General features: G+C 40.7%; 1 protein-coding gene across 5 annotated transcripts in view; it reads left to right on the forward strand.

Annotated features, from left to right (window-relative positions):
* CLYBL (citramalyl-CoA lyase) overlaps positions 1-13,546 on the forward strand; it is a 297,363-nt gene that overhangs the window by 166,257 nt on the left and 117,560 nt on the right. For all 5 annotated transcript variants that reach the window (XM_017503564.2, XM_037729604.1, XM_017503563.2 and 2 more), the window contains exon 2: positions 4,362-4,548. In XM_017503564.2, the coding sequence (XP_017359053.1) occupies positions 4,362-4,548 (187 nt within the window). The remainder of the gene's footprint in view (positions 1-4,361; positions 4,549-13,546) is intronic.

Here is a 13,546-nt window from a genome sequence, read left to right on the forward strand (position 1 = left end):
TGAGTAGCTGGGATTACAGGCACGTGCCACCATGCCCAGCTAATTTTTTGTAGTTTTAGTAGAGACGGGGTTTCACCATGTTGACCAGGATGGTCTCGATCTCTTGACCTCGTGATCCACCCCCCTCGGCCTCCCAAAGTGCTGGGATTACAGGCTTGAGCCACCGCGCCCGGCCTTTTAAGACAGTTTTTTAAAGTCTTTGCCATCAGGTCTCTTTCAGTGACCATTTCTGTTGACTTCTTTTTCTTCCCTTGACTGGGCCATATTTTCCTTTCTTCATATGTCTTGTGATTTTTTTTTTTTAATTGTTAAAAAGTAGATGTTTGAATCATACTGTGGTATCTGGAAATCAGATTCTCTGCCTCCGCTGGGCTCAATGTTTTTGTTTACTTATTTGATGGTTGTATACTGTGCGTATGCTAAGGATAAGCCTGAGGTATAAACGTAAGGTCTTCTCAAGTCTTTGCTTTTTCTTTCTTTACATTTTTTTTTTTTTTTTGAGACAGAGTCTTGCTCTGTCACCCAGGCTGGAGTGCAAATGGCTGTATCTCAGCTCACTGCAACCACTGTTTCCTGAGTTCAAGCAATTCTACTGCCTCAGCCTCCTGAGTAGCTGGTATTACAGGCATATGCCACCATGCCCAGCTAATTTTTGTACTTTTAGTAGAGACTGGGTTTCACCATGTTGTTCCGGCTGGTCTTGAACTCCTGACCTCATGATCCGTCTTTGGCCTCCTAAAGTGCTGGGATTACAGGTGTGAGCCACCACACCTAGTCTCTCTCTCTCTCTCTCTTTTCTTTTTAAGACAGAATCTCACTCTGTCGCCCAGGCTGGAAGGCAGTGGCGTGATCTCAGCTCACTGCAACCTCCACCTCCCAGGTTCAAGCAATTCTCTTGTCTCAGCCACCCAAGTAGCTGGGATTACAGGCATGGGCCACCACACCTGGTTAATTTTTTGTATTTTTAGTAGAGCTGTTGCTTCACTATGTTGGTTAGGGTGGTCTCAAATTTCAACCTCAGGTGATTCACCTGTCCTGCCTCTGCCTCCCAAAGTACTGGGATCTCAGGCATGAGCCACCACACCCAGCTTCTCAGGTCTTTTCTGAGCCTTTCTCTGGGCATGCGTGGTCATTTCTATTTTTCCCTATATATGTGTTTGTTTTTGAATGTTGTAGTCTTTAATGTCTGGCTTCGAAAAGGGGAAAAAAGCAAAAAATTAATGGGGGCGGTGCTGGCCTTTAAATTACCTGGAGGTCACTTCAGCCCAAATGGAGAGGGCCTTGCCACATTGGAGGCAGGTGTAATAACAATGGCTCTCAGCCTCTTTATCTGCACGTCTGTGATCAGAACCAGCAATCAGTGATCAGAGCACAGATCCTTGATGTTTGGAGGGTCAGGGTCTTTGTTTTTGTGCCCCCTGGCTCCCTCAAGCTATGTGCAGGTTGCTCCAGGAACATGGGCACAGCTGCCTACTGTGTGACTGAGAGTAGCTGCTACTCTGCTAAGAGCTGAAGTTGACTAAAATTAACCACTATTTAATATCCAAGCCTTCCCCTAGAAGTTGCAAGCGTTTAATTGATTCCAGAATAGTTTCAGAATAGTTAACAGGAGAAAGATTTTGCTAATGCAGTTGTCTGGGTGGGGAAGATTGTTGGTGTTTTGTACTCCATCCTCTTCCCCCTCTCTTAGGTTTTCACATGTGTGGTTACATTAAATCCTGATGAGCAGAGATTTTGCTCCAAGCATTTCTTGGTATTTTTAGGGAAATGTATATGTTACACATTCTGGTCTCCAGTGTGAATGATAAGTAAAATGTGGTTGCTGCTGTTACATCATTATGTTTTCTCCCTGCTTTTAGATAAACCAGATACTTTCAATCAGTGAAAAACAATGACAGATATTTCAGGAACTCTTCAATTAGCTGGCCATAATATGTTTTATATTAAATGATATGTTTCATAAGCCATGTACATTTTTCAAATCCAACTCTATCTCATCATACTTCACATGATACATGTGGCAAAATAAGACACAGACTCAAGTTTTAGAGTTCCTTAAGGTAAGGTTGGCTACAAGAAGGTTTGAGGGCCCCCACATAAACTTGCAAGACCCCGAAAGACAGTGATTTTTCTTGAGATACATTAAGTCACAAGCACACTAATTATAGTGAAATCTTACAACTGTGCAAAATATTTGGTCATGTTAACTACTGATGTCCAGAGTTTTCACGAAGACTATAGCTGACATATTTTTTTAAAGATCATGCCATTTATCTAATGAGAGTAAAACATCAGTTTGCTAGGGTTTTAACTTTTCTTAACTGGCAATCTTTTTGATTTTTTATTTTATTTTCTGAGACAAGGTCTTGCTCTGTTGCCCAGGCTGGAGTGCAGTGGTACGATCAGAGTTCACTGCAGCCTCATTGACCTCCTGGGCTCAGTCAATCCCGAGTAGCTGGGACTACAAGAACATGCTACTATGCCTGGCTAATTTTTGCTTTTTGGTTTTTTTTCCTGACTAGAGATGAGATTTTACCATGTTGCCCAGGCTGGTCTCAAACTCTGGACTCAAGTGATCTGCCTGCCTCAGCTTCCCAAACTATTGGAATTGACAGCCTTCATGACATAGAACTTCATCTATTATGGGCAGTGCTGGCTTCATGGATGTGTCATTTGTGCTCTTAGAAATGCCTAGTGCTTGATTTAATATTCTCCCCTGTTGCTATTGTGAAATTTCTAATAAATTATAAACAAAGACCTCTGCATTTTCATTTTCATCGGGGCCTGCAAATTGTCTAGCTGGTTCTGATTATGGGAGCTGATTTCATCTTCCTTTACCCTATGGTATGAGCTAAAGCATGGTTTTCACAGCATAAGCTATGGACCAGGCAAGGGCAGTGGTAAGCCAAAGGAGCTTCTGGCCAACACCTTTTATTTCTACCAGAGACTGAACTTGGTATGATAGGCAAGGGAAAGAAAGAGCATAGTTGAGAAGCAGGCAGGAGCTACTGACAGCTAGAGATTCTCCATTAACAACAACAGCAGCTGCTGGCGCTCCTGCTACGCCCACCACCATTTCAAGCACCTAAAATATCTGCCAGGCTCTGGCTAAGTGCTTCATGTTTATTATTTCCTTTAATTTAATCTTCTCAACATCCTACAAAATGAGTATTATTTTTATAGATGAAGAATCTGAAGTTACCAGTAATTAAGTTGCCTACAATTACAGAGGCATTCACTTAAAAATAACTAGTCTCTCTTGTCTGCTGTTAAGATTGAATGTGAATCACTGATTTACCACTTTAAAAGATGTATTGGTAGGGCAAGGGCCATAGACTAATGCTTCTTTAGTATTTTATTTTTAGTCTACATTTTTACTTTTATGTATAATTGTAGATAGTATTGTTGTTTTTGGATAGACATTTTCTTTTTTTTTGAGACGGAGTTTCGCTCTTGTTACCCAGGCTGGAGTGCAATGGCGCGATCTCGGCTCACTGCAACCTCCGCCTCCTGGGTTCAGGCAATTCTCCTGCCTCAGCCTCCTGAGTAGCTGGGATTACAGGCATGCACCACCATGCCCAGCTAATTTTTTGTATTTTTAGTAGAGACGGGGTTTCACCATGTTGACCAGGATGGTCTCGATCTCTTGACCTCGTGATCCACCCGCCTCGGCCTCCCAAAGTGCTGGGATTACAGGCTTAGCCACCGCGCCCGGCCAGGTGGATAGACATTTTCTTACCTTTTTCTCCACGGATGCTATCTAGAGAGTATAACAATACTGGAAGTGTTTTCCCAGAAGAAATATGTACACCCTCCTCTTCCTCTCAGAAGATGTCAGTAAACAGTCCTACCTATTTTTTAAACCTCAGCCAAGATAACATTTAGTTCATTGATTATTTTTGCTATTTTTGTTTTGATATGTGATTATATTCTGCCATAATTTTAAAAGACTATTGAGTGGGCATGGTGGCTCAGGCCTATAATCCCAGCACTTCAGGAGGCCAAAGCAAGTAGATACTTGAGCCCAGGAGTTCAAGACCATCATGGGCAACATGGCAAAATCCTGTCTCTACAAAAAATACAAAAATTAGCCTGGCATGGTGGTGCACACCTGTAGTCCCAGGTACTGGGAAGGCTGAGGTGCAAGGTTCACCTGAGCCTGGAAGTGGAGGTTGCAGTGAGCTGATATCACACCACTGCACTTCAAACTGGGTGACAGAGCAAGACCCTTTCTCAGAAGAAAAAAAAAAAAAAAAAGGTTATCCATGGGATCTATTTTAATTTTGCGTTAAAATAAAGTTTTTCACAAGTTTATAAATACAGAAATCTCTCTGGACTAACCCCAGTCATGTGTCTTGCAGGAGAGCGTCTCTAGCAGCTGATGTCCCCAGGTTTGGATATAGTTCCTTATCTAGTCACAAGTATGTCCCCCGGAGGGCAGTGCTTTATGTACCTGGAAATGATGAAAAGAAAATAAAGAAGATTCCATCGCTGAATGTGGATTGTGCAGTGCTCGACTGTGAGGATGGTGTGGCTGCAAACAAAAAGGTAACAGCATGATTTTAGTGTGAGAAAAAGAAAGGGATGCAAATTTGCGTTTCTTCCGAATAGTGACACTGCCCGCTATTTGGAAAGATTCTACCGTACTCATCTTTTGCTGATTATTAACAGTTCTTTGGCCTACTTTTATATAGGTTCTCAATGTACGTTTCTTTTCTTTGAGAGAAAGGAAGAATCCCATCAAAATATATTTTAAAATCATGACCTTCTGTATATATGAGACTATGTGTATGTATGTATAGATAGACAATCAATTTTGGCCATGATATTTGCTGGTCTAAGTAAATGAATGACATCGGGGTCCTGAAACATGGACTAGTACAGGCCACAGTGCAGGGCTGCTAAGAACTGGGCCAGACAGCAGATGAGCAGTGGGTGAACAAGCATTATGACCTAAGCTCTGCCTCCTGTCAGATCAGCAGTGGCATTTGATTCTCAAGGAGCATGACCCTGTTGTGAACTGCGCATATGAAGGTTCTAGGTCGCACTCTCCTTATAAGAATCTAACTAATGCCTGATAATCTGAGGTGGAACAGTTTAATCTGAAACCATTGCGCCGCCCCACCTCCCAAGGAATAATTGTCTTCCATAAAACAGGTCCCTGGTGCAAAAAAGGTTGGGGAGCACTGAATTACATAATTTTAAAATTGTGGTGTAAGATTTTCAGACTGATAAAATGCAACTAGGAAGTTATTTCTTCTTCGGTGGTATACTGAGTAGTGGTCTTATCTCTTTGGGATAAGTGTCAAGAGAATAAAACATAGTTTTCCATGGATAAATCACCATTTTCTCTACTTAATTTAAGGGAAATGACACATAGAACCTTGGTGGTTGGTTGTAGCTTCTGGCTTATTTCCTCAAGGCCTGACCAAAGAGATGAGCCTTAGAAAATATCCAATTTGTAGGCCGGACGAGGTGGCTCATGCCTGTAATCCAAGCCCTTTGGGAGGCCAAGATGGGAGTATTGCTTGAGCTCAGGAGTTTGAGATGAGTCTGGGCAACATAGCAAAACCTTGTTTATTAAAAAAAAAAAAAAAATAGCCAGGCATGATGGCGTGTACCTGTAGTCCCAGCTTATCAGGAGGCTGAGGTGGTAGGATCATTTGAACCCAAGAGTTTGAGGCTGCAGGGAACCATGATTATGCCACTGCACTCCAGCTTGGGCAACAGAGCGAGACCCTGTCTCCAAAAAAGTTTTAAAAAGCCAAAATAACCAATTTGTAAACAGGTACAAAAGACTCTTACGGCATGATTGTATAGCAGTTGCTTTTTGATATTTTGCTCACCTTTGTTTTCTATGTTTTTCTGATGAACATGGATTCATTCAACAATTAGTTGAGATATATAAATCATTATAACAATAACTTATATTTGCATGGACATTCTTTTGTTTTTGAGATGGAGTTTTGCTCTTGTTGCCCAGGCTGAAGTACAATGGTGCAATCTCGCCTCACCACAACCTCTGCCTCCTGGGTTCAAGCAATTCTCCTGCCTCAGCCTCCCGAGAAGCTGGAATTACAGGCATGCGCCACCACGCCCAGCTAATTTTGTATTTTTAGCAGAGACGGGGTTTCCCCATGTTGGTTAGGCTGGTCTTGAACTCCCAACCTCAGGTGATCCGCCCACCTCAGCCTCCCAAAGTGCTGGGATTGCAGACGTGAGCTCCTGCACCCAGCTTGCATGGAACTTTTAAAGTTAAAAACATGAGTTCACTTGATCTTTATCTATCCAGGCCCTAGACCATGAGGTTGGGCTGGGAATGGGTTAGGGGAGAGGGGGATGAGGGAGCCGGCTCTCTGGGTTTATGCCTACTTGGAAGTTTCTTGCCCCAGGTGACCTGAAACAACGTGGCTATACTATACAGTTTTCTGGATTAGTTACTTTTTCTGGAGTTTCTAGCAAATATTTGCCTTAATTTTAAAGAAAAAATTTAATTTCCAGCATCTTATAATGGTCAAACTAAGGCTTTCCGAGTATTTGGAAAAGGATTAGAATGAGCATGTGGAATCTAAAACATCTATTCAACATCTTTGGCATGTGCAAGGAAAATACTACTAATCTTTCCCCCAGAGATTAAAGTAAATAGGCCTTTTTCTGAAGGCTATAATGTGACTCCAGTATGCTCCTTCCCATACCTCATGTAGTGTGCTCCAAGATTAGATGCTAAATTGTAATTCCAGTTCTGTGTGACCCAGGGCAATTCACTGTACTTCTTTGCCTCAATTTCTTATCTATACTGTAGGGATGCCAATATCTTCTTTTGTCAGGGGCAGGGATATTATGAGAAAAAAGTTGATAAAGTATCTGGGAGTACCTTGATTTCTTATAGGAAATAGATTAGATAAATCCTGTAGTAATCATGATTACAAGGGAATGCATTTTATCATGGTAGCGGTGAGCCATTGGGTGCCCTGATAAACTTCTAATTATAGTTCTTCACAAGTCTTAGGGCTGTCCTCCAATACCCACCTGAGAATGTTTTCTGCCGCCCAAACAAGTTGGAAATGTAGTCTGTTCCTGCTTTACGTTTCCTTATTGTTTATGGGTTCTGAAGCAATCTTTATCTCCATAATAGTAGCAGCTGAGCTACTACTTAGAAGAAATAGAAGGAGGAGAAGGGAGAGAATAAGAATTAATGATGGGCAAACTGGGCTGCTGTCTTGGAGTACATATGTCCACACAGCATCTTTATTAGGACGTTTTCATTCTCCTAATGCAGTTGGACATTGCATTATGTGCTAGACACACTGTTTTATGCACACTAAGCTTAGAGTCAGCTAAAATTTCATTAAAAATTTTTTTTTGGCCTTTCTTTTGCCCAGGCTGGGGTACAATAGCGTTATTATAACTCACTGCAGCCTCAAACTCCTGGGCTCAAGCAGTCTTTTCACCTCAGCTTCCTGAGCAGCTAGGACTATAGGCACCCACCGCCATCCCAGCTAATCGTTTTATTTTTTGTAGAGATGGGGTCTTGCTTTGTTGTTCAGGCTGGTCTTGAACTCCTGGGCTCAAGTGATCCTGCTGCCTTTGTCTCCCCAAGCGCTGGGTTTACAGGCATAAGCCACAATGACCTGTCAAAATTCTCTTTCTTATCTATAGAAACTTCTGGCAAGCCAGGCTGATATTTGTTTAAAAAATAATAATAATAATCTTGGCCAGGCATAGTGGCTCACGTCAGTATTCCCGGCACTCTGGGAGGCTGAGGCAGGCAGATCACTTCAGTCTAGGAATCTTAAGACCAGCTTGGGCAACATGGCAAAACCTTGTCTCTACTAAAAATACAAAAAAAAGCAGGTCATGGTGGCACACACCTGTAATCCCACCTACTTGGGAGACTGAGGCACGAGAATTGCTTGAACCTGGGAGGCGGAGGTTGTAGTGAGCTGGGATTGCGCCACTGTACTCCAGCCTGGGCAACAGAGCAGGACTCTGTCTGAAAAAAAAAGTTTATTTTTCTTAAAATCTTTATCTAGGATTTAATTTTATCTCATATATTTCACATCATAGCCCTGGCCTGTCAGGGTCATTTTGGATTTTCGTTTCATTATCCAACATTTATGTCATGCACATCTTATGAAAATTTAACAAGTTTCTGATGGAAATTTTCAAGAGATTGGATCCAAGTGCTGCACAAGCATGCCACTGAAAACTTCTTTTCCAGTCTGTAGAACAGAGATGTATATAGTGCTGATGAAATACCAGGTGCTGTAATTTGCATGACAACCCAATGAGGTGCTGTGATGACATTCCTTTTATAAGTAAGGAAACTGAGGCACAGAACGATCCAGTTCTATATATATATATGTATATTTTTAGACAGAGTTTTGCTTTTGTTGCCCAGGTTGGAGTGCAGTGGCACGATCTCGGCTCACTACAGTCACCGCCTCCAGGGTTCAAGTGATTCTTCTGCCTCAGCCTCCCAAGTAGCTGGGATTACATGTGCACGCCACCATTCCTGGCTAATTTTGTATTTTTAGTAGAGATGGGGTTTCAACATGTTGGCCAGACTGGTCTTGAACTCCTAACTCCCGAGTAGGTGGGATTACAGGTGTGTGCCACCATGACCAGCTTTTTTTTGTATTTTTAGTAGAGACAAGGTTTTGCCGTGTTGCCCAACATGATCCGCCCGCCTCGGCCTCCCAAAGTGCTGGGATTACAGGCATGAACCACCACGCCATGCCCAGTTTATGAATTATACCGTAAATGTGCTTATTCAGAAGCCTGACTCTCCTAAAATTCAACCTTGTCATGCAGATATTATGAGATTTTCATCAAATACCTTTTCAAAATGAAGATATGTTTCCAATCTTCATGTCCAAAAATACCTTCTCCCTCAGTACCTCCACCTAACTAGAAAGTGAAGTCAGGTAAATGAGACTTGTTCTTGAGGAACCCCACGCCAACACCTCATTGTTACTACCTCTTTGTAAAGTGTTGGAAATATAAAAATGCTGTACTGTGAACTTTGTTACAAGTGCTATATTGTTATTTACATACATTATCTCTCATTTACATATGTTATCTTATTCAGTCCTTATAGCAATGTTTTAAATATGTCACTTTGCCATTAAATAGCAGAACCAAGATTTGAATCTCCTAGATTTTTTGCCAGGAACAAGTCTCCAGCTTACCTGCTCATGTATTTCCTAATCCATCTTCTCTCCCTTTCATGGAAAGCGAGTGCCTTGGCTTCTTTTGATCTTTTGTCAGCTTCCTGTTCTCCGTGATCTCTCAAAGGTCACTGACAGGAGCTCTGTGTTCCTGTCTGCAGACCCCTTCAGTGTCCTGGGATTGGAATTGTCATCTATTTAGACCTAGGGACTTCAATTCATTGCAAAGTCCAGATAAGCCTGAAACTTCTCAAATAGCTCATATTCCCTTTTCTTTCTTGAAGTCACCTCTTAATCATGATTCTTATTTGAATATTATTCTCTGGATGGAGGACATAGAGACCATTTTTAGTGAGTTTATTTCTCAGCAAGAAGAAATCCATATTAAAACTCTTAATTTCAGATTATCTAGTTAGAGTTGGGCTAAACCGAACCATTATTGCCTAATTCAGCTTTCTTGGAATTATTAAAACATAGTCACTACATTTTGTATCTCATTTTATTTTTTTATTAGTAGACTAATTCCATATTTCATTTGATTGATTCTCTGTGAAGTATGGGCTTATAATGAAAACAATAGGAGTTTCCACAAAGCAGTTTATAAGTATATAATACCTTCCAGCAGGCTCTAATCCTGTCCTGCTAATCCAATTTGTGTCTAAGTAGCTCCTTCATGTCAAGGATGGCACTACCAGCTCACCTTCCCAAGCACGGATGATGAAAAGACTGCCTTCACTCCCCCTTATCTCCTCCTTTTCATTGTTAAATGCATGAGGAGGTACAGGGCTGTCTAAGCCACGGCTTGCTGGGCCACAGTAAAAATATGCCAAGTAATGCACTGATTTCTGCTGTAACTCCATGACACTGGGTGAGGCCAAGGGAGTAGGTGCAGAGGAGGAAGAGGCATAATTCCATGGCTGCCATTTCAGTTGAATAAATATTTAAATAGTTATTTAATACTTAAGTTTAAATATTTAAATTTAAATACCTAATGAATACTTAAGTAAATATCGAGTACTCAACTAGCTGCCATGGCAGACAGAAGGGACACAAAATTGCTGGCAGATCCCTCACCTGGAGGAGACACAAGCTGGTGGTGAGACTGGCAAAAAGTAAATAGCTGTAATCCAACAAAATAGATGAGAACATATTCCTTCTTTAATCATTTGGTTCTGAGTGTTTGTATGTTTAGTAGATATGGGGTTTCACCATGTTGGCCAGGCTGGTCTCAAATTCCTGGCTTCAGGTGATCCACCCACCTCGGTCTCCCAAAGTGCTAGGATTACAAGCCTGAGCCATCATGCCTGGCCAGTTCTGAGTGTTTTTTTAATCACCACTTGGTCTCTTGCTTGAAACATGACATACGAAAGAGTGCTTCCCAAAGTCTATGATGAAGAACCAGTTTGGTTATCCAATCCATTGTGGACGGATACTTCTGTAAAATACAGTACAAATGATATGCTACAAAAATTAAAGGCTGGTTGGGTGACAACAATGTCAGGTGCTACAGAAGTTTCTAAACTCTTACTCTCCAAGGCTGTACTTAATCATAGTTGCATGGTAAGATTTCAAGGACCAAGAGTGGGCCACAAACAATACCTTGAGTAGCAAAGACTTAAATTTCCTGTTTAAACGAGAATTTTTTTTTTTTTAATCTTTTTGTTGCTGAGCTCTAGCATAGTTGCATGGTGATTAGAGAAATGTGGTGTAAACGATGATTCTTTGAAATTTGTTGTTCTGCTTCATTTTTAAATATATTAGCCATTTTTTGTAACTGTTCCACATGCTGAAGAAGGAAGTGTATTTTCTATTTACTGGATGCAGAGTTCTATATATTTTCTATTAGACCAAGCTTGTTAATTATGTTATTCAAATGTACAAATCTTTACTGACTTCTGTCTGTTTCATGTCAATTGAGAGAGGCTAGTTGAAATCTATGCTCTAATAGAAAATTTGCCAATGTCTTTAGGTATATACACATTTAGAATTATTACATCTTCCTGGCATATTGAATCATCTGTTTCTATGTACTCACCATCTTTATCCCTTAAAATGCTTTTTGTTTTAAAGTGTATGTGGTCTGATAGTAATACAGCAACATCAATTTTCTCGAGGTTGGCATTTGCTCAGTGTATAATTTTCATCCATTTGCTTTCAAAATGTCCATATCTTTGTGTTTTAATTATGTCTCCTATTTAAAAAAAATTCTATATCCATGTTGATAGTTTCTCTTTTAAATAGTATGTTATGTTAATCTATTGACCCCTTTTTTTTTTCTTTGAGACAGAGTATGGCTATATTACACAGGCTGGAGTGCAATGGTGCGATTATGGCTCACTGCAACCTCCACCTCCCAGGTTTAGGCAATCCTCTTGCCTTAGGCTCCTAAGTAACTGAGATTACAGGTGCCTGCCACCACGCCTGGCTCATTTTTGTATTATTAGTAGAGCTGGGGTTTCACCATGTTGGCCAGGCTGGCCTCGAACTCCTGATCTCAGGTGATCCACCGTTTTGGGTCTCCCAAAGTGCTGGGATTACAGGCGTGAGCCACTGCACCTGGCCAATCCATTGACTTTTAATGTAATTATTGACAAGTTTTGATTTGATTACACAGTTACATTTCATAATGTTTTCCCACCTGTTTCATGTTTCTTTTTTTCATCTTTCATTCAAAAGATTTTTTGGTTTCTTTCTTTTCTTTTTATTTTTGAGATGGAGTCTTGCTCTGTTTCCAGGCTGGAATGCAGTGGCATAATCTTGGCTCTCTGCAACCTGTGACTCCCAGGTTCAAGTGATTCTCCTGCCTCAGCCTCCCAAGTAGCTGGGACTACAGGCATGTGCCACCATGCCCAGCTAATTTCTGTATTTTAGTAGAGACAGAGTGTTACCATGTGGCCAGGCTGCTCTTGAACTCCTGACCTCAGGTGATCCACCCACCTCAGGCTCCCAAAGTGCAGGGGTTACAGGTGTGATCCACTGTGCCCAGCCAGTTAATTTTTTTTAGTCCATTCTGTCCTCTCTTGGCTTAGAAGTTATCACTGTAATTTTTATTGGTTACTCTTGAAATTTTACCAAGTACACTAACAAAGCCTAAAATTAATCCATATCTTTCTTCTGGTCAGCACAAGAATCTTGGAAAACTTTAAATCCAATGATCACTCTTGCACTGTATGCATTATTTTTGTCCAATATTTTAGTTATCTCTCTTTAATCCTATACATTTTATATTATTGCTATTCACAGTGTTTCTTTAGATTATCTTATACATATTCCCACTTTTTTTTGGCTTATTCCTTTTTGCATCTTAGATCTTCTTCCTGGGGTCAGCTTTCTTTCTCTTGAGGTGCATCTATAGTGCACCTCAGAATTTCCCTATGGTGAAGGTTTGTTGATCATAAAGTGTATATTTTTGCTTGTTTGAAAATATCTTTATGGGCTGGGTATGGTGGCTCACACCTATAATCCCAGCACTTTGGGAGGTCAAGGCAGGCAGATTACTTGAGGTCAGGAGTTTGAGATCAGCCTGGCCAACATGCTGAAACTTATCTCTACTAAAAATACAAAAATTAGCTGGGTGTGGTGGTGCATATCTGTAGTCTCACCCTGAGAAGACTGAGGCAGGAGAATCACTTGAACTTGAGAGGCAGAGGTTGCAGTGAGCCAAGATCATGCCATTGCACTTCAGCCTGTGCGACAGAGTGACTCTGTCTTGGAAAAAAAAAGTTTAGAATAAAAAAATTTTCAAAGAATGGGTACCTTGTTTTGGAATGGTTGACCATGTTCTTTGAAGTGCCATCCTACTGTAAAAATGGATACATTTCAACAAAAGTACTTTTTTTTTTTTGCCTTTGGTATACTAAAATGTGACTAGATGTGGATTTATTACTCTTTTCTTCCCTCCCTTCCTCCCTTCCTCCCTTCCTTCCTTCCTTTCTTCCTTACTTCCTTTTTGCTTGGTATAAATATTCCATCTTTCTAAAAAAAAAAGAGGGCTTTATTATTTGGCTGGGCACACAAATCTAGATTGAGAGTTATTTTCTCTCAGATCTTTGAAGATATGGCTTCATCGTCTTCTGGTTACCATTACTGCTATTGAGAACTTCATTGTCAGTCAGAAAATAAGCTACTTGTCTGTTTTCTTTGGCTGCTTTTAAGATATTTTTGCCTTTGGTATACTGAAGTTTTACTAAAATGTGACTAGATATGGATTTATTACTCTTTTTCTCCCTCAGTTCCTCCCTTACTTTTTTACTTCCTTTTTGCTTGGTATTATTTGTGTTTACTATATTTGTAGATTCATGTCTTTTATCTGTTTTCCGAAATTTCCATTTAGCACTTCACATATGGCCTCTGTTCCTCCTTTCTATTCTCTCCTT

The sequence above is a fragment of the Cebus imitator genome, unplaced genomic scaffold (assembly GCF_001604975.1).
Source record: "Cebus imitator isolate Cc_AM_T3 unplaced genomic scaffold, Cebus_imitator-1.0 Scaffold312, whole genome shotgun sequence".
Lineage (NCBI taxonomy): Eukaryota > Metazoa > Chordata > Mammalia > Primates > Cebidae > Cebus > Cebus imitator.